The 20,273-nt window shown below is 52.6% G+C and overlaps 1 protein-coding gene across 2 annotated transcripts in view; it reads left to right on the top strand.

The window, feature by feature from the left end:
- The window catches only part of NEGR1 (neuronal growth regulator 1), a 177,572-nt gene extending 168,005 nt beyond the window's left edge, over positions 1-9,567 (top strand). For both annotated transcript variants that reach the window (XM_068199031.1, XM_068199034.1), the window contains one exon: positions 8,967-9,567. In XM_068199031.1, coding sequence (XP_068055132.1) covers positions 8,967-9,091 — 125 coding nt within the window. In that variant the 3' untranslated portion in view covers positions 9,092-9,567. The remainder of the gene's footprint in view (positions 1-8,966) is intronic.
- Positions 9,568-20,273: the final 10,706 nt, after the last annotated feature.

The raw sequence follows: 20,273 nt of genomic DNA, 5'->3' as shown, positions 1-20,273 counted from the left end.
TCAGGGAAGCAGTTATTGTAGGCTGCCAGAATGATGCCTGAAGAACCTGAGCTTCCCAGCAGTCGACGTTTTCCCTCCATGGCTGTGCTGCTCACCCCACGTGGGAGCGGGGAATTTGTCCAGCTGGAACCCTGGCAAGTGGCTCCAAAGTTTCCCCATCCCTTGGTGTGGGAATATCCCTCATGGAGAGCCTCAGTGCTTGCCTCTTCCTGGTTCTCCTTCCCTGAGGAACCTCTCCAGACCTCCTGGTCTGGGACACAGGGATGGGGGAATGGGAATGGGATTGGGAGTGGGAATAGGAATGGGAATGGGAATGGGAATGGGAATGGGAATAGGGATGGGGATTGGGATTGGAATTGGGATTGGGATTGGGATGGGAATGGGAATAGGAATGGGAATGGGAATGGGAATGGGGTTGGGAATGGGAATGGGAATGGGAATGGGAATGGGAATGGAGATGGGGATGGCGATGGGGATGGGGATGAGCAGCTTGCTTCTCCCAGTGCTTTCTCTGGCACGTCCATGGTTTATTCTCAATGTCCCCTTAACCAAAGCTGTGTTTGCCACGTCCAGTGGAGGAACCTGAGCCATTCTCCTGTTTAATTTTGGATTCCCAGGCAGGACCCAGCCTCAGGCTTGGTTTCTATTTAACTTCAGGCTAAACAGGGTTGGGTTTGTTGCAGATGAACCCAAAATCAGGGCAGATGTGGGGGAGGACAGAGTCCCAGCCTTGAGCACGTCCCATCCCAAGCCAGCTGTGTGACCAGAGGGCTGCACAGAGCCCTGAAATAACACAGCACTGGCCTGTTCCCTTCCAGGGATCCCTTCCAGCGGCTGCTCCCCTCAACAGCTGTTGCTATTCCACTTCTTCCAGACAAGACAACGGGGTTTATGCAGAAATCCAAGCTGGATGTGTGGTTTGGTTTGCCCTGAGTGTGCCAAGAGCAGTAAACCTGGAGGATTCTTCCAAGGGGAGGGACAGGCTGAGCTGTACTCAGCACCTCATCCATCAGGGCTGGAGATCAGGAAAGGTGCTTCTCCCAGAGACTGCTGGCACTGCCCATGCTCCCAGGGAACGGGCACATTCCCAAACCTGCCAGGGCTGCTCCAGGAGCGTTTGGACAGTGCTGGAAGGCCCAGGGGCCATGATTTGGGACCGTGGGTGACAGGGTGTGCTCCTGCTGCCCAGAGCCCTCGAGTCCCTGCTCCCTTGGCTGATTTCTGCTGTCTCCTGTGCTGGTTAGAGGGGAGTGAGGTGGTGTGGTTCAGCCCAGTTCACCCCAGGGCTGGGGCCCAGATCTCCTCTGTGCGCCGAAGCCAGCTCACTCCTCAGGGCTGCTCCCATCCGTCACTCCAGAGCTGCTCAGAGATGTTTAGGTTTTCCAACACAACTGCACTCCTCAGCCACGCAAAGAAATGGGGCACGACTCCAGGATAAAGGATAACATATAAAGCCAAATTTCATTCTGTTCCCTCACAGTAATTTTCCTCATAAATGCTTCTCGGGATTGTGAAGTACTCCTTGCAGCAGAATCCAAGTCCATCAGGGCTGTGCTATTTCATCCTGTTCAGCTCAGAGCTCTCTGTGCTTCATTCATCCCACCCAGGCATCACAGGGACTCTTTTCCCGTGCAGTATTTCAGGGAAGGTGCTTCCTTTGATGCCACCAGGTTTATCTCTGTCTGAATGAAACTCCACTGAAGACACACCTGAGCAGTGTGTGAAGGTTGAAAACGGGGGGCGTTCCTGGAGCTGTCACTAAAGCTTGTCCTGCCCTGCCAGAGCAGCACCACTGCTCTGATCCTGGGACACCCAGGGATTTCCACGGGATCCTGGAATGGTTTGGGCTGGGAGGGGCTGTAGAGATCACCCAGTGCCACCCCTGCCATGGCAGGGACACCTCCCACTGTCCCAGGCTGCTCCAGCCCCAGTGTCCAACCTGGCCTGGGGCACTGCCAGGGATCCAGGGGCAGCCCCAGCTGCTCTGGGAATTCCAGCCCAGCCCCTGCCCACCCTGCCAGGGAACAATTCCCAATTCCCAATGTCCCATCCATCCCTGCCCTCTGGCAGTGAAGCCATTCCCCGTGTCCTGTCCCTCCCTGCCCTGTCCCCAGTCCCTCTGCAGCTCTCCTGGAGCCCCTTCAGGCCCTGCCAGGGGCTCTGAGCTCTCCCTGGATCCTTCTCCTCTCCAGGTGAGCACCCCCAGCTCTCCCTGGATCCTTCTCCTCTCCATGCCTGAGCAGAACCACAGTGGGACCCACAGGGACTGCAGGGATTTTTAGGTACCACCGAGTGAGGAACCACTCAGTGCTCCTGAGCAGCTGCTGGCTCGGGAAATGCTTTGTTCCAGAGGGTTCTTTGAGACCCTCAGCCCCCTTTGCCCCCGGAGCCTCAGTCCCAGCCCTGCTGTCCCTCCGTGCCGGGCGAGCCGGGGCTGGCAGCTCTCGTGGAACAGCTCTGGTCTGAGCCACACCACCCTCACAAGCAAAGTGATCTGACTTTAAAATCTCCAGCGCTGGGTGTATTTTTAGCAGTCTGAAATGAGTCTGTGGCTGTTTACAGTATTTAGCATGAGTTATTTGTCGGGGAAAGGTGACTCTAACTGCTGTGGAGGGCAGGCAGGGAACGTGTGTCTCCTCCTGCCTCCTTGGGCCCCAGTGCCCAGGCAAAGATCCCCACAATTCAGGATTACGCAGCTGGTGGCCATGGTTACCATCTGTTCATTGCCTGACTTTTTTTTTCAACCTGTAAATATCATATTTTATATTTTACCTCAGTCAAAACCAGCATCAGGATCGGTTTTGCATTAGACACAGGGCACATCCCAACTAGGGTCTTCATGACTGGAACAAGAAATGCTTCTGTCTCATTTTCTGTGCGTGCACAAACACAGACTGGGATAATATTTCACTTTAAGACATTGCTGGTGGCATGTCTCAAGTGTTTAAAATACTAAGCTTTCAGATTTTAGTGCAACAAACAGCTGATTTTTGCTTCTGCAGTTCTAGCAATCATATTTTAGTCCCTGTTTTCCCATTTTAAAAATCATAAAATGCTTTTTTATTCATTTAAATTCAAAATAAGGACAAATCAGCATTTAATTTCCTAGTTCCTGCCCTGCCAGCAGCCCTGTGTGAATGGTGATGGACAGGGCCTGATAACACCCCTCTCTTATCAACCCTATCACTCTTCTGGAGCTCATCTCCTGGATCTTTCTGCCAACACTCCCATTCCAGAGGATGATAAAGGCCCTCTGTTAAGCACCTGGCACTTCCCAGCTTTATCCTCCCCAGCTCTGGCTTATCCACGGGCAGAGTCAGCTCTTGGACAGCTCCTGCAATATTCCGTGTCCTTCTTCAAGGATTTTCTGAGAGATTTGTCTGAGCAGTGCTGAGCTCTTCTTGACAGATAAGACACAAAAAACAAGATCCAGAGTGCAGCCCCCCGACCCAGGGATGGGCTGAGCCAAATCTGTGCCCTGGGCTGGGACAGCTCCTGGAGAGCATCCTGTGAAGGGGCAGCTCACAGGACATTCCTGCCAGAGTCCTTGTCCCTGCAGCTCCCAGCCCTGCCCTGGGCAGCTGTGCCAGGGCTGGAGAACCTTTCCAGGAAGGAATTTTCCCTGAAATCCCACCTGACCTCCCCTGGCCCAGCCTGGGGCCGTTCCCTCTCCTCCTGTCCCTGTTCCCTGGAGCACAGCCCGACCCCCCGGCTGTCCCCTCCTGTCAGGAGCTGTGCAGAGCCACAAGGGCCCCCTGAGCCTCCTTTTCTCCAGGCTGAGCCCCTTCCCAGCTCCCTCAGCCTCTCCTGGACATGCTCCAGCCCCTTCCCAGCTCCATTCCCTTCCCTGGACATGCTCCAGCCCCTCCGTGTCCTTCTTGTCCTGAGCGGCCCAGAACTGACCCCAGAATTGACCCAGAATTGACCCACAGCTGACCCCAGAGCTGACCCAGAACTGACCCCAGAGCTGACATAGAACTTATCCAGAAATGACCCCAGCACTAACCCCAGAACTAACCCAGAGCTGACCCAGAGCTGACCCAGAACTGATCAGAGCTGACCCAGAACTGATCAGAACTGACCCCAGAGCTGACCCAGAGCTGACCCCAGAGCTGACCCAGAACTGACCCAGAGCTGACCCCAGAACTGACCCCAGAGCTGACCCAGAACTGATCCAGAGCTGACCCAGAACTGACCCAGAACTGACCCAGAGCTGACCCAGAACTGACCCCAGAGCTGACCCAGAGCTGACCCCAGAACTGACCCCAGAGCTGACCCAGAACTGACCCAGAACTGATCCGAGAACTGACCCCAGAGCTGACCCAGAACTGATCCAGAGCTGACCCAGAACTGACCCCAGAGCTGACCCAGAGCTGACCCAGAACTGACCCAGAACTGACCCAGAGCTGACCCAGAACTGACCCCAGAGCTGACCCAGAGCTGACCCAGAACTGACCCAGAGCTGACCCAGAACTGACCCAGAACTGATCCAAGAACTGATCCAGAGCTGACCCCAGAGCTGACCCAGAACTCACCCAGAACTGACCCAGAGCTGACCCAGAGCTGACCCAGAGCTGACCCAGAGCTGACCCAGATCTGACCCAGAGCTGACCCCAGAGCTGACCCAGAGCTGACCCAGAACTGACCCCAGAGCTGACCCAGAACTAACCCAGAACTGACCCAGAGCTGACCCAGAACTGACCCAGATCTGACCCAGAGCTGACCCCAGAGCTGACCCCAGGGCTGAGGGTGCTCCGGAACAGGAGGGATGTTGTGAACCAGGCCAGGGACAGAGGAACAGCGGGCTGGAGAGAACCTCCAGTGCCCACATGCCTGCTGCTCCAAAGGCTCCAAAAGGCTCCAATGGCTCCAAAGGCATTTCCACGTTTCTGAAACTCCCCGCCTTCTCCAGGTGTTGCCATCGTGGCCAAAGCTGTGTTTAGTGGCAGCCTCCCCCTGGCAGCTCCTTCAGAGTGATCCCTGTGCCTTCCCTCCTGCCTTTCCCTCCCAGTGCAGCTCCTGTCTCGCTCAGCCTTCAGCATGATTCCATTTGCGTAACACCAAACAATCCCTTCCTCACGGATTCATTTTCAGACAAGACTTTCAGGTTTTGTTCTCCCAAGGTCAAGCTTTGCCCAGTCCTCCCTGGCCTCCGAGGAGGTTTCTCCTCTTCCCCCTGGCCAGAGGAGCTGGTTCCAGAGCTCCGCAGGCACCCATCACCACTGCTGCTCCCTAACAGAGTCTTTTATAGACTGTCGACCTCCTCCTCCACAGCCATAAATCCTCCAGCAGCTTCAAGTGGAACAAAATGTAGAGATGTTATCCCTAGGCCTCGCCGGAGCCTTCTGAGGCCCATTATCTCCCCATCTTTTCTTTTAAAAGAACGTTATTTGACAGCCCAGCCTTTTTCATCCTTCTTTTTTGCCTTACTGCTCTGACCTTGAGTTAGTTTATTTCTTCCTCCTCTGTATGTTTTAAATGTTGCACCAAAAATCCAATTTATTAAGGCTTTCCTTTAGTAAATGATTAACCTGAATATGGTTAAATGAAATGCTTATTAACATCTCCCTGCATAATCCATTTAACAGAATTAGTCTTGCTTATTCAGACAACCTAAAGGGGTCTGTGCTTTTGTCTACACAGCATCAGCATTAAAGCTTATAATTATTTCTGGTTAATGCAGCCCTTGGTGCTAGGAAATGCTGGCTTGTGTGTTCCAGCATAGCACTTCTCCTAATCTCTTGTATTAATTAGAGATACTGATATAATATTACTTTGTTCCTTTCTATTCAGCACCAGGAGAGATGTCTGAATATAATCCTATCTGTGCTAAGGGTGTCTTAAATATTTCCACAAGTGCTGGCTGGTGTAAAACATTAGGATTAGGTCCAATAATCCCTAAATTGGAAGAAAGGAGAGCTTACAAAGGCACGTGGGCACCCGAGGTGTGCCTGGCACCGGGGTGGTGCCGTGGCCCAGGCAGGGATTTCTCCTTGCCCTGAGGGGACATTTAAGGTCCCCTACAAGCTCAGTTTCCACCCCCCAGCGCCTGTGGGTCCCTTCCCAGCCCCTGGTGATGCTCTGTGTGTGTGTCCCCTTTCTCTTTCCCAGAGGGATGCAGCCACTCTGGCTCTGAGCAAAATTTGACTTACCCAGTAACACAAAAGTAAATTATTACTCCTCGGTGGCTGCAGCTGACATTTTAAACTCACTGTGTCTTCTAAATCCTGGGTCATTTGGTATTTCAGACATCAGGCTGTTCGTGGAGCTCCTTTTAATCTTCTTCTAGATGGAAATTCACTTTCTTTTCAGGCATTTCAAGGTATCGCTCCCCAGGCTCTGAAGTGAATTTGCAGCACCAGATCATAAAGCCATGGAATCGTTTAGGCTGGAAAAGCCCTCCCAGACCACGGGGTCCAACCATCCCCAGCACTGCCAGGGTCACCCCTGAGCCACGTCCCCAAGGGCCACATCCACCGGGCTTTGAGATCCCCCTGGGGATGGGGAACCCAAACCTCCCTGGGCAGCTGTGCCAGGGCAGGGCAGCCCTTTCCATGGAGAAACTCCTCGAGTCCATCCCGACCCTCCCTGGACACAGCTCTCCTCCCCCTCTGCGGGCACCCAGAGCTCTGCCAAACCCTCTAAAATCAGCTCTGTGTCATGCTGGGGATGGGGCTTATGGAAATACCTGGGATGGCTGCAGGTGTAATCACAGACTCAAATAATTCCAGCTTTTATTTAAAGCCTAATCACACATTCCTCCACCATTACCTCCCTGCATAAATATTAAGACTGGGAGCTTGTGCGTGTGCGTGTGTGTGTGTGAAACAATGGCATGGTAATATTTCAGTGGGGGAAAGAAAGGCAGCTGGCTTATGCTGCTCTCAAGCATTTAAACCTTTTCATTTTTCCCTAAACTGAGGGCTTAGTCTGACACAAACAACCATCCAAAAGCGCTTTGAAAATTACCAAGTCCAAGAACAAAGTGACCCCGCATGGCCTTGCACAGGAAAGCAAGGACTGCTCAGTCCTTACCAAAATAATTACTCAGAGCAGATCAAGGACTGAGCAGACCATGCTAAGAGTCTTTAAATTTTAAAGGTGTGTTTATTTTTAAAGTTTACATATCAGCACAAAGCTACGGAATTTTATTAATATCCATCAACAGCGTTTTGCTTGGCCAGCAAAGAATTCAGGGAGCCACGGGAAAAATTAATCAAAATTCTGAGGGGGAGAAGAAAAAGTCTGGAGGAGATTATTAATTTTTAAAAACTTTTAAGAGTCTAGCCCAATATTTTAAACTATGTGTCATCCAGTAGGCCTCGTGTGACATCATAATTGATAATTAAGCTTCTCCACGTTTGCTTCTCCTTCAGGTTTCTTTTCCATCCAACTCTCCTGCTTAGGCAGCTCTGGGAACTGTAACTTTTCTATTATCTCCCAAGTCAGTGCATTTTCCCCCCGTTAACTCCCTCTTGCCTTTGTGCAGAAACAATCCAGGTATGATTTAATAAGCCCTGGAAAGACAGAGCTGGCTCATATGCAGGAAATCAGATTTACATAATTTTCCGCTCGCTTTTATAGCTACTGCAGTTCAAATTATCCTTAACTTGGGGAAACTCTCTTCATACCATAAAATGAAATAGCACCTGTGTTATGCTTCAGCTTCCTCGCCCAGCCCTCGTAATAAATTAAAGGTTGATTTGTCATCCTGACTTAGCACAGAAAGTCCTTTTTTAATGAGAGGAGAGGAAGTGCCCTGGCCTGCAGTTAGTCACAGTCATCAGTCACTAAACTAAGCTTCAAAAGCAAGTTAAATCTTGTTTTGTTTTGGGTTATTACCTGAACCCTTCTGCACGGGGGGAAAGCAGAGGATTTCGGGTTGTGTCACATTCTCTGCGCCAAGTAAAATGTCACAGGCTCCACGTGGAGCTGCAGGGGTGTGCACAGGAAGCAAAGGGACGCCGGTGCTTTGGATTTGATCCAGGATTTGGGCTGAACAAGCCTTGGGACTGGGAGGCTGCAAGCTGGGAAAGCAGACAGGATTTGGTGCAGGGTGAGGGAACAGCTCCTCGAGCTCCCTCCTGCCTGTGGCTCTGCAAGGGCAAACCCATGGCTTTCACAGAATCCTGGGATGGTTTGGGTGGCAAAGGACCTTAAATCCCACCCAGGGCCACCCCTGCCATGGCAGGGACACCTCCCACTGTCCCGGGTGCTCCAAACCCCATCCAGCCTGGCCTGGGGCACTGCCAGGGATCCAGGGGCAGCCACAGCTGCTCGGGCACCGGTGCCAGGGCCTGCCCACCCTGCCAGGGAACAATTCCTGCCCCATGTCCCATCTAAATCAACTCTCATCCAGCTCAAGGCCATTCCCTGTGTCCTGTCAAGGACAAGCTTTCTGCCAGGTCCATCCCTGAGGCACAGCTGGGACATTCCCAGTCCCAGGGACCAGCTCCTCCCTTGCTCCTCAGCACTGATTTCTTGTATTTCCCCTCTTTGCACTTTGTGTGCACTTACCCAGGAATTCGAGAAAGGCTCTGTGGTAAACAAATAAATACAGTTTCTTCAAAATAAGCATTAATGTCTTTAGCTGAGCACAACTGTGAAACTCTGGCTTCTGGAGTTGGCCAGAAAATGAGCTGTTTTCCACCAGGGCTTAATCCAGTCCCCTTCCATTGATTGCACTGCAGATCTTCATGCTCAGTAAGTTAAAAATGGATCGATTATTCAGCTGGTTAAAAATGAAGCACTCCCATTTCCAAGTGCCTGCCCTGAAAACAATTTCTGCTCCTGGAGCAAGCGGGGCTGTTCCCTGGGCGGGGCTGGGCTGTGCTCACAGCCTTCCCTCTGCTTCCCAGAGGAATTCTGCTGCTGCCCTGAGAGGCAGCTGGGAAGGACTCCTGGAAAAGGAGAATGTGGGGGGCTGAGAGAGGGGATTGTCACTGACCCCTGTCCTTGCCTTGCAGCTCCCAGCACAGCCCAGTACGGGATCACCGGGCACGCCGAGGTGCTGTTCTCCTGCTGGTCCCTGGTGCTGACGCTGTCCTCCCTCAGCAGCATATTCTACCTGAAGAACATCCTTCTGCACTAAATGTAAAGACCCATAAAAGGCTTTTAAGGATTCTCTGGAAGTGCTGATGACTGGATCCAATCTGGTAGAGTTTGTTAAAAGCGGCGTGGGATATAATCAGTGCTTACATGGGGATGATCGCCTTCTGTAGAATTGCTCATTATGTAAATACTTTAATTCCACTCCTTTTTTTTGATTAGCTGCATTACCTTGTGGAGCAGTACACATTGTCCTTTTTTAAGACGTGAGAACTCTGAAATTACTTTTAGAGGATATTAATTGTGATTTCATGTTTGTAATCGACAAGTTTTCAGAAGCATTCAGTCATGGTCTGCTGAGTCGCAGACTGTAGTTTACAAAAAAAGGATATTGCAGTAAAAATGTGCTTCTTTAAGGCTGCAATACAAACATTCAGTTCCCTTCGCAACTAGCATTCTCTCCAAACTTACACAAAAAACATTTGTTCTTTTTTGAGTCAAAAAAAAATCAAATAATATTGCCTTCAAAATATTTCTTCAAAATATTACACATATCTAGATTTTCTTCTAGCATGATATTCAGGTTTCAAGAATGAGCCTTGTACTATAACTGCGTTGCGCAGTACTGCTTTTGTTCTCTTCCCTCTTTCCTGCCAATTCAGCATGGTTGTGCCTTCATGAAACACGACTTTCCTCCTCCTCTCCAACCAGTCTGGAATGTGTTCTGGGAAATGCTGGAGCATCCTTTTGAGCGTAAGGGATCTCTGGGTGAGGCCAGAGGTGCCAGGGGCTCCCAGGAAAGGGGAGCTCCCAGGGGCAGGGCTCAGCTCAAGGGTAGCACCAACTCCACCACCACTGAGCAGCAGGTGACCTCTGTAAAAACGACATTTCCCACTAGAAAACAGAACTCAGATTATTTTGTGGCACCTTTTGAATGTCAGAATGTTCCCCTAAAGCCAAACTCCCACCTGGCTGTAAAGGTCAGGATCGTCCCTTTTGTATCGCTGGCAAAGCCGACGTGAATTGGTATTTTTCTTGCACTCAGTTTTGTACTGGTTTGGCTGATTTAGCAATGATAAAGGATGCTTTGAACCATGAGACACCTGCAAATCCCTGGAGCATCAAGCAGAATTTTCTATCCCTGTGGCAGCAGCGAGGGTGCTCCTGCTGAGGGCACGTGGCTGCACTTGGGAGAGCCACCTGGGCAGGCAGGGCTTGGGGGACCTGCTCCCCTGGGCAGGGCTGTCCCTCCCAGCCCCCAGACACCTTCCCCTGCTGCAGCCCTCGAGGGGACCCTGCTGGCACCCACTGAAGGACCAGCCCAGGAATCAAAACCGTGTGTGATGGTGTTTGTCCATCACACAGTGGTGGTGTGCAGTGCTGCCCGCAGCTCACACCCGACTGAGAACTGCCACCTGTGTCACTCACTGGGGTGGCCGTGGCCAGCAGCCCTTGGGCACCAGATCCCCTGGTGGCCCCAAGAGCTCCTGACCTGCTCACCAACAACTACTGACAGCAGGAATAACAAAATCCTGAATAACAGAATCCCGGGCTGGGCTGGGTTGGGAGGGACCTCAGAGCCCAGCCCATCCCACCCCTGCCAGGGACAGGGACAGGGACAGGGACACCTCCACTATCCCAGGCTGCTCCACGCCCTGTCCAACCTGGCCTTGGGTGGGACAGCACCACTTTCACTGTGATCACTCCCAGGTTCTGTGTGTGAGCTCCAGGAGGTGACACCAATTGCCCAGCTCCCCACTTTTTGTCCTCACGGCAGGTCTTGGCAGCGGGCAGCCCCAGCTGAGCCCTGGGAATACTCGGCAGTCCCAAGATCCTGGTTTTTCAGCAAGGAGGACTCGGAGTTTCCTGGGCTCGGCCTGGGCTGTCCCAGCCAGGAGGTGCAGTGCCTCTGCTGTCCCTGCTGAGAAAACAGAGATGTTCACTCCAAAAGATGGCAGTACAACATCCTGGGTCACTCTGCATGTCGTCAGTGACAGACTGTATTATTTCTCCTATTATTTACAGCCATGTGCCAAGCAGTTGCTGTTTTCAGAAATGTGGCATTTTTTAAAACCTGGAATAACATGAACAAACCCATTCTGGAAGGAAAGGGTACAAAGTCACCTCAAATGAGTTTATCAGTCCTGATATCCCGATCTCTCTTGTATTGCAGCTTTAAAGTGCTCTATTTTAGAATCCATTCACTAGAAACAGTGGTGCTGCAGGAAGTCTTGTGTCAGTGCAGTTTTAAGAAGGGAAAACTGAGGATATGGATAACCCAACCCGTGTGTGTAAGACTGGGAGAGGGTTCTATGCTGTGGCTGGATCAAACCCTGCATTCCAGTGATACATTGCATTCCAGTGATTCCTGACATTTGGAACCTGATCTTTCCAGCAACAGAATAGAATGAACAGCAGCTTTATTAAATATGAAAAAAGGATGATACAGTGAAGTGTTGAATGTTTGCATTGCCACCCACCACTGGGTGGCACGGACGAGAGATCCTGCCCCACGTTTGGTTCCACTTGGGGGGGACGCCCTTCTCGTCGAGCCCAAAAAGAAAACCCCAAACCCACAAGAGCAGCGGAACTGGGAGCCGTGTCGGGGTGCCAGGGGTGTTTTGGTGAGGCAGGAGTGTGCTGGGGTGTGTGAGGGGCAGGGGGCTGAGAGGCTCTGTGCTCTGCAGCCCGGATCTGGGCAGGGCTGGAGCTGCAGCAGAGGGGGTCAGGGGGAGACACCAGGTTTGGGTGAGCTGGGCTGGGACAGGCTGGGATCTGTGCTCCCAAAGCAGGCACCAGAGTGAGCACAGCCACTCCCGGGGACTGCAGGACGGGAGGGTGCTCGGGGCTGGTTGCAGCCCTTCATTTGTGGGGGGCACTTGGGGCAGCTGTTTGAAGGTCTGTTCTGTGCCCCCCTGTTGGTGGCTGCCGGGCCAGCCTGACTCTGTGGATCCCCACCTTCCCAACAGGAAAAGAAAAGGTTTAGCAGAGTATTTCCAGCAGGGCTGCTGCCCCGTGGGAGCCCCCAGGCTGGGAGGGCCTCCTGGTGCAGTACCTCAGGGCCGCGTCCCCACAGGGAGCGGTGACACTGCTGTCACACGCTGCTGGCCCTGGAGCGGAGCTGACACTCGGCTGAGGCACGTCTCACAACTCGGGAACAAATGCAGTTCCTCAAGGGTTTGTATCTTGGCAGGATCCCTCGGAGCCAGACAGCTTTTTTTAAACTTTTCAATAGGTTTTTTTTTAGAGTCGATGCTGTTTTTAAGATCCAGGAGTGTTAAACCCATCCCAGTGACAGCTGCTTTTTTTGCACATTTTCTGAGCAAGTGTTCAAAATAGACAATGGCAAATGTTCTGCTACCAAAACCTCCACAGAGCCCACAGAACTGTGTTATGAAGAATGTGTATACCAAAATATGTATTTACATGGATAAATATGCCTTAAAGACTAAATATGCATTTACTTCTAAGGCTGGATCAGCCTCGTGCCCAGTCTGGAGGTAAATAATCCATATTTCACAGCTGCCATGGAGAGGGGCGTTTCTTTGGAGGAAAAAAAAGAAGGGGGGGGGAGCATTTCTTTTAAAAGAATCTTCAATAGTTTTAAAATCCTTGCATGAACTGCCACGTGTGAGGAGGAGTGGGGAGAGGATGAAGTTGAGCCTGGCACTCCAGCACTGGCAGTGCGGGGTTTGCTGTGGGGCTGGCAGTGCTGTGGTGCCACCACAAACTGCCACATCCTCTCCCGTGTCCCCCCACACACTCAAACTCCTCGGAGCTGGGGCAGAGTGAGGGGTCTGGGTGTTTCTCAGTCCCACAGGGCTGTGGGAATGAGCCCACCTACCCACAGCCTCCTGCCATGCCGCAGCTGGCAACACAGATCCTGGGAAATGAGGAAATGCTGACCAAAAAAGGGAATTTAGGAAACGGGAATTAAACATTCTCCATCGCGCCTTAGTGTTGAGAGCAGAGGAATCAGTGCAGGCAGGGCAGGGAGGAACTGGCTCTGGATTTGGCCAAGAGCAAGGGGAATGTGGCGGGGCAGGGACCTGGGCCGTGCTGTGCCGGGCTTGGCTTGGCTCCTCGTTTGTGTTCCTCCCCTGAGCTCCGAGGGCAGGGCAGGGATTTGTTCTGCAGCCAGGCAAGTCCATAATCCACCTGGAAACAGCCAGGGCAAGGCAGTGGCACCGAGGCCTCGCGCTGATGGGGAAGGGATCTCAGCAAATCCTGCTCTCGGAGCTTTGTGTGAGCAAGGGCTTTACCGGGGCACCTTCAGCGCTGTTTGCTCTGGCTCCTGATGCCTAATTCATGAGGAGCTCCAAGGCTCCTTTTTATTAGAAAATTCTCATGTTAAAAAATGCGGAGATCAGCACATTTGCCACCTCTCATAAGCCGAGCTCTCAGTCATTCACATTTCAGGGCACACGAAGCGTTCCCGTCAGTCGGCAGGATGAAAGTCCGCATTATGGGATGGGGAGGAGCAGTTCCCACCCGCGCCAGCTGCTCTGCCCTTGGCTGGGATGAGCTGGGAGAGGCCCTGGGGTCTCTGCCTGGGCGTCCAGGGGGTGCAGGTCAGTCCCAGGTGCTGGCTCCATCACCCGCCACTGCCAGAGGCATCCCCAGGGTTTCTCCAGTGTATTCCACAGCCACCCCGGGGATGGGAGGCGTGTGACAGGCACCTTGGCTCCCTCCCTGCACAAACCTGGGCAGAGCAGCGCCTGGGCTCTCCCACAGTGAACTCGGAACCCTCCAGGAGCAGCTGTGACAACCAGCCCGGCCCAAAGTGACCCCACGCTCCCAGGCAGTGCCCCAGCCCAGCAGGGGACAGCAGGGACACCAGAAATGACCCTTCTGCAGCAGCCCCACTGCAAGGACGGGTGGGGACAGCAGAGCGCTGCTCCAGCCACAGGAGCTCCCCTTACCAGCCAAGTGCTGGGATACTCATTATCCCCATCCTCTTCTTTCCCAGCTCACAAACAGCCTGCAGTGATGATCTTTATTCCAGTCGGTATCCAGAGGGGAAAATCTGCTCCCTCCTTTTAGGATTTCTCCGCACAAACACAGCTGGCACACGACACCCTGTGATTTCTGTGCAGCACCATCAGCTTGTCCCCCTCCCAGCCCCATTAGAGTCAGAGGCACATTAATCCCCACGACAGCCACTTAAACGTGAGCCCCAGACGAGAACACCCCTCCAGGCCGAGATGGAGCAGCAGCAGCCTCATTTTCCAGTGGGTGGCTGGGGGTGGGATGGCAGGGCCAGGCTGCCCTCCATCTGTTTTGTAGCTTTTGGAATATAAAACAGCCTTTCCTCTTCGGAGCGTGGGTAGCTGTGGCGTGCAGGGGCAGCCTCTGAGAGGCGCTCAGCGTTTGTGATGTGTCCCTTCAGGTGGGGCGGGCAGGAGCTGCTCCACCCCACTAACGAGCCCGGTCCTGGCAGGAATTTGGGCTCTGCAGGAGGCAGCAGGGCTCATTAGGCTGAAAAAGCTTTCAAACCTTGAAGGAACTGCTTTTCCTCCCCCTTTAAGTGAGCTGCTAATAGCACTGAGTTGCTCCTCCACAGAATTTCAAATTCACTGCTTTTTCATTATCCTTGACCTTTTCACTTTTTTTTTTTTACCATAAGTGGGAAGGAAATTAACTTTGGAGTAAATTACTGCAAATCCCTCCCCAAAAACATTTAAAAACAGAGCCTGGGAGGCTGGGACAGGGGAGCAATGGCTCTCAGTTCCACTGTTTTCTGTATAAAGAGGATTTAATGTCTGTTTGCCAAAAATTATAAATCCCTGTGACTCATTTAGAAATGCCTTTTAGCAGGACAGGTGCACGTATCCTCCCCTGTACTTTGTGTTACGAGTGGCAGAAAGATAAAGTGTGTGATGGGACAGGGAACCTTCCTGTGTGCTGCTCCTGAAGCCTTGGACTCTGGGTCTTGGTCCTTGTGTATTTATCCCCGTCTCTTCATTCCCATCTCTTGATCCCTGTCCCTTGGTCCCCATCTCTTGGTCCCTTCTCTCCGTTCCCATATCTTGGTCCCTATTTTTTGGTCCCCATCTCTTGGTCCTCCCATTTCTTGATCCCCATCTCTTGGTCCTCTTCTCTCCGTTCCCATCTCTTGGTCCGTTGTCTCCATCCCCATCTCTTGATCCCTGTCCCTTGGTCCCCATCTCTTGGTCCCTATTTCTTGGTCCCCCTCTCTTGATCCCTGTCCCTTGATCCCCATCTCTTGGTCCCTATTTCTTGGTCCCCATCTCTTGATCCCTGTCCCTTGGTCGCCATCTCTTGGTCCCCTTCTCTCCCCAAAGGCAGAAGGGGCAGGCAGGGAGCAGGAGCAGGAGCAGGCTGCAGCCCAGGCTGAGCTCCCACCCCATTCCCTGGACCCTACAAAAGGCATCAGAGCCAGAGAATGGCAGAGGGCCCCCTGATGCTCGGAGGGCTGAGCTCCCACCTTCCCTGGCTGCCAGTTCAACATGAACAGAGCCCGGAGCTCCGGGATGTTCCCTGGGCCCAGCCCAGCTTCCCTCTCCAGGCTGGACACGGCCATCCTGCCGCCCTCGGGAGCAGCTGATGTCACATGGACAGGCTGATGTCACACAGAACAGCTGATGTCACACAGAGCGGCTGATGTCACAGGGAACGGCTGATGTCACACGGAGCGGCTGATGTCACACAGAGCGGCTGATGTCACAGGGAATGGCTGATGTCACACAGAGCGGCTGATGTCACAGGGAATGGCTGATGTCACACGGAACGGCTGATGTCACACGGAACGGCTGATGTCACACGGAACTCCTGATGTCACACGGAGCGGCTGATGTCACACGGAGCGGCTGATGTCACACGGAGCGGCTGATGTCACACAGAACGGCTGATGTCACACGGAGCGGCTGATGTCACACGGAGCGGCTGATGTCACACGGAACGGCTGATGTCACACGGAGCGGCTGATGTCACACAGAACGGCTGATGTCCCAGGGAGCAGGAGAGGCTCCTGAGCCTTGCCCGTTCCCTGCTGTCCCGCAGCCCGGTGAGTGGTGAGTGCTGAGAGCCTCGCTCTGTCCAGCCCCTCCAGCCGCTCTCTGCCGAGGCCCTGCTGTGGCTGTGCCTTTGGGAATTAATTAATGTCCAGCGTTAATCACCCCGGGCTCTCTGCCGCTCCGCTCCCGCTCCGGCCGCGCCGCGCGGGAGGCACCGCGCAGGCAGAGCCCTGAGAGCGCTCCTGCCGCGGCATTTCTCTCCACGAGACTGCGGATCACACACTTCATTCCCCGGGAAACACGCAGCCGAGGGCTTTGACCTTCTCTTGGAGTACAGAATCAGCACTCCAGGAAAGGTTAATGAGCACGAGCAGGGAGGAGAGGCTTCTTCACGGAACGCTTCTGAGGCGGGATGCAGCACGCACAGGGCTGCTCTGGCAGCAGGAGCTGCTCCCCCCGGCCACCAGGACAGCCTCCCCAGGGAGTGGAGGATTTCCCAGAGGATGGAGGAAACAGGGTTTCACTGCAGGCCTGGGCTTTGTTCTCAGCTGAGATCCCCACGGAGCACACGGGACCTCGCTCTGAGCGTTCCAAGTGCGTTCATCTCCCTGAGAACTGTGATCTTGAATTAAATTCCTCTCCTTGCTTCCTCATCCAGCTGGTGCTGGTGCAAAGGAATTCTTTTGCCACGTGGGGGAAGGTGCCAGGATTGCTGCCAGGCTCTTCCCCTCCCCTTTCACCAGGATCTCCTACAGAAGGGCTGGTTTGGCCAGCCCAGGCAAAAAACAGCCCAGCCTTTCCCCCATTCCAAAACTTCCTCCATTTCTAATCATCTCCCACCCAAAATCGTGGCATCACTGCTGTAAATGACAAATCAGATACATCCTGGGGGAGACCTCAAATGAATGTCAAGAATTAGGGCTGCTCTAATTTAATAATCACTTTATTGTGCTCATTATGTCTGTCATCAAAAGCACTTCACCTGAATTTAATGCTCAGGCCTCTGGAAAAACCTAGGAATTCAGACAAATGCTTTACTATTCCAATGGATTACAAATATTTTGGAAAAGAATTCTTTCCACAAGCTGAGGCAAGAAAGCAAAACCAAAACACAGCCCACCAAAGCAGGTGCTGCTCAGTACCTGCAACTTTTATCACAGAATCACGGAGTGGTTTGGGCTGGAAGGGGCCTTCAGGATCATCCAGTGGGGATGGACAGTGCCTCTGGAGGGGTTACTTATGGTTTAGGTGAAAAAGCCCCACAGCTTGGAGTCATTAGTATTTGCTAAATGTCAAGAGGCACCAGCTGAAAACAAAAGCCAGGCCGTGGAGGGAGCCAGCTCTGTGTGTAATTATCCCCTGGCCGCCCAAAATCTCCTTGTTGAACAGCTCCCAGCGCAGGGATCACAGCCAGTGCAGGGAACACCCAAACACAGCTTTGCTCTGGGCCAGGACCCGGCCTGGGGGGCAGCTGGGCAGGTCCCTGGCCCCAGCACAGGGACACCATCGTCCTCCAAAGCCCTCAAATTCCCAAAATCCCTCAACATTTTCGGCAGACTCCAGGGCTGGAGTTGGGGACTGAAGGGCAAAGAGCGACTTGCAGCTAAAAACAGCCTTAGGGAAAATGCTGGGATCAGCTCAGCTCCTGCCCTTCCCCTTTTCTACCAGAGCATCTTCCTGCTCGTTCCCTCCATGGGATAAATTCCTGGGAATTTACAGGAATTTCCCTGTTATAGGGACTATCCCAGCGTCCCTTACAAACCCATCCTTGGGGTCCCCTGTTCCCAGGGAAGGGGGGACTCTCCAGGGCCCAGCACCCCCACCCCAGTCAATTAGAGATGCAAATGCACTCAGCAAAGTGCTCCTGCAGATGTTCTTAATTAAACCAGCCCACCCCGAGCCCACACGGAGCAATCACCCCCCAAAACGTCTTCCTGCTCTCAGATGTTCCCAATCACTGCTGCAGGATCCTGCAGGAATATTATTTTTGTAGGAGTAAACCATTTGCTAAATAGGCCACCTGTTAAATAAACACTCCCACTCTCCAAATATTGTTATTTTGTTTTCCAGCCTATGCACAATCTGGATTTATTTTAGATGAAAAAAGATAATCACCAAAGCACAAAAACGCCTAAAAAACAGTATTTTGACTATTTGCAACTATCCATCTTGCGAGCACATCTGCTCCTTTGCAAGCTGGCAGAGCTGTTGCACTCAAAGAGATTCACAGCTCCTTGTTCAGCCGGGAGCTGATGAATTTCCATCAGAGGCCTCGGCACTCTTCCCTTCTTTGTCACTTCTTCAAGCCTGAATTGCTCCCACTCCCCAGCTTCCCTTTCCTGAGCTGCATCTTCCCACAGGGACAATCCCCAGGAGATTGGACAGGGTTTGGACAGGAGAAAGGACAGGGTTTGCCTCCAGTTCTGTCATAAAATCACATTTTCTGAGCTTTCAAAGCCAAGCTCACCCTTATCCCCCCTCGAGCCTGCTGTGCAGGAACATCCACAGCCTCTGGAGAGCAGCAGGGTGGTTCTGCAGGATGGGCATCCTCAGGAAAGGGGGATAATGGAATGGAATGGAATGGAATGGAATGGAATGGAATGGAATGGAGTGGAATGGAATGGAATGGGATATTTCCCTGGAAGGCATCTACAACAGCTGCAGGATTTAAACAGCGCCACTGCCACCAGAGCTGACACCCGGCCTCTTCTCCTTTGCAATGGATGGGATACATCACGTGGAATCCTGGAATTCTTCAGGCTGGCAAAGCCCTCTGAGATTCTCAAACCCAGCCATCCCCAGCACTGCCTCTTGTCCCCAAGTGCCACATGCACAGGGCTGTTAAATCCCACAGGGATGGGCAGCTGCTCCAGTGCTGACATTTTCCATGAGAACTTTCCCAGTGCCCAAGCTAAAGCTGCCCTGGCACAGCCTCAGTCCATGGCTCCCGTCCTGTCCCTGATCCCTGGGAGCAGAGGCCCATTCCCACCCGGCTCCAACCCCCCAGGACCCTCTCAGTGCTGCTGCAGAGGTCGGCAGGGGTTTATCACTCCAGGGATTCCCACCTCTGACAATGAACCGCCTTGGCACAAGCAGTGGCTGAGCCCGGAGAGAGGGGACATCCCTGGGGACAGCAAGAGCCCTGGAAACGGGGCAGCAGAAGCTGGGAGGGAACATCTGAGAGCATAAAACGTGGCCAGAAGGAGCTCTGGCACCGGGAAAATGCCGCAGCAGGACTGCCCAAGCTGCTCTTCCCAACCTTCCTCCCACAGCCTCTGTGCCCATCCCTGTCGCTGTTGGACACAAAATGAGCACACAGAAGCTTGGTGAGCTCAAGAGAGAAAAAGAGCCAGTTTTATTTCTGACCTCGCAATATATGGAGTTCCGAAAGCGGCAGTGGATTGGAGGATGGGATTGCCACCTCTCCAACCACACTGGTCAAACCAACAGGCCATCAATTCTCTCCTCCCACAGAGAAGAATGCAAAACAATCATTGTTTACATGAACAGTGTGAGAACCCCAGCACAAACAGGTAAACATTATCAGAAGGCATGGAAAACTTGTAAAAGAACTTTAAAACTTTCAAAAGAACTACAAAAGAAAACTTAACACTTTTAAAAATCAGGGACACGCATCCCTGTCCTGCTGCTGTTCCATGTTCCCACTCATCCTCTGGCTCTTTGGCACCAGCACCTCCAGGCTGGCCCCACACCCTCCATGGGGTTTTTCCTTTCCCTCTGCTCGAGGCAGAGCTCTCCAGGCAAGCCTCACACCCGGCCTTACCATGAACCCTTCTAATCCCGGGCTCAGGCAGCTCCAGGCTCGCCTGCAGCTTTGGAGCACTTAACGAGCAGCTCACGAGACTTTTCCAAGTGCTTTTGTGTTTTTGACTCTAATGCAGATTCTTAAATAATTCCACAAGTCCTGTGTTACTCGTTTCACTTCAAGCACAGCTCACAACTTAATGGTGTGTGTTAATTGGGCAGCTAATCCCCCTCCCAGAAGAAAAAAAAACAACAACTTTGAAAATTATCATAATGCGTCCCATTTTTGGTGCTGTGCTGCAAACGTGTTAAAGATATTTTAATAAATGAGAGGCCTTCATTAGAGCAGAGTGAGCCCTACAGTGCCCCTCCACATAAAACACACACGTGTAGGATGGCAGAAGGAAAAGTTGCATCCTTTCAAGGCAGACCCTTTCCTCAAGCCTCCATCTCAGCCTTTTCCATAAAGAAATCCAGGATACC

This window comes from Anomalospiza imberbis, chromosome 9, assembly GCF_031753505.1.
Source record: "Anomalospiza imberbis isolate Cuckoo-Finch-1a 21T00152 chromosome 9, ASM3175350v1, whole genome shotgun sequence".
In the NCBI taxonomy this organism is placed as follows: domain Eukaryota; kingdom Metazoa; phylum Chordata; class Aves; order Passeriformes; family Viduidae; genus Anomalospiza; species Anomalospiza imberbis.
The sequence above is the reverse complement of the archived record's forward strand: the minus strand, read 5'-3'. Positions and strand labels throughout refer to the sequence as shown.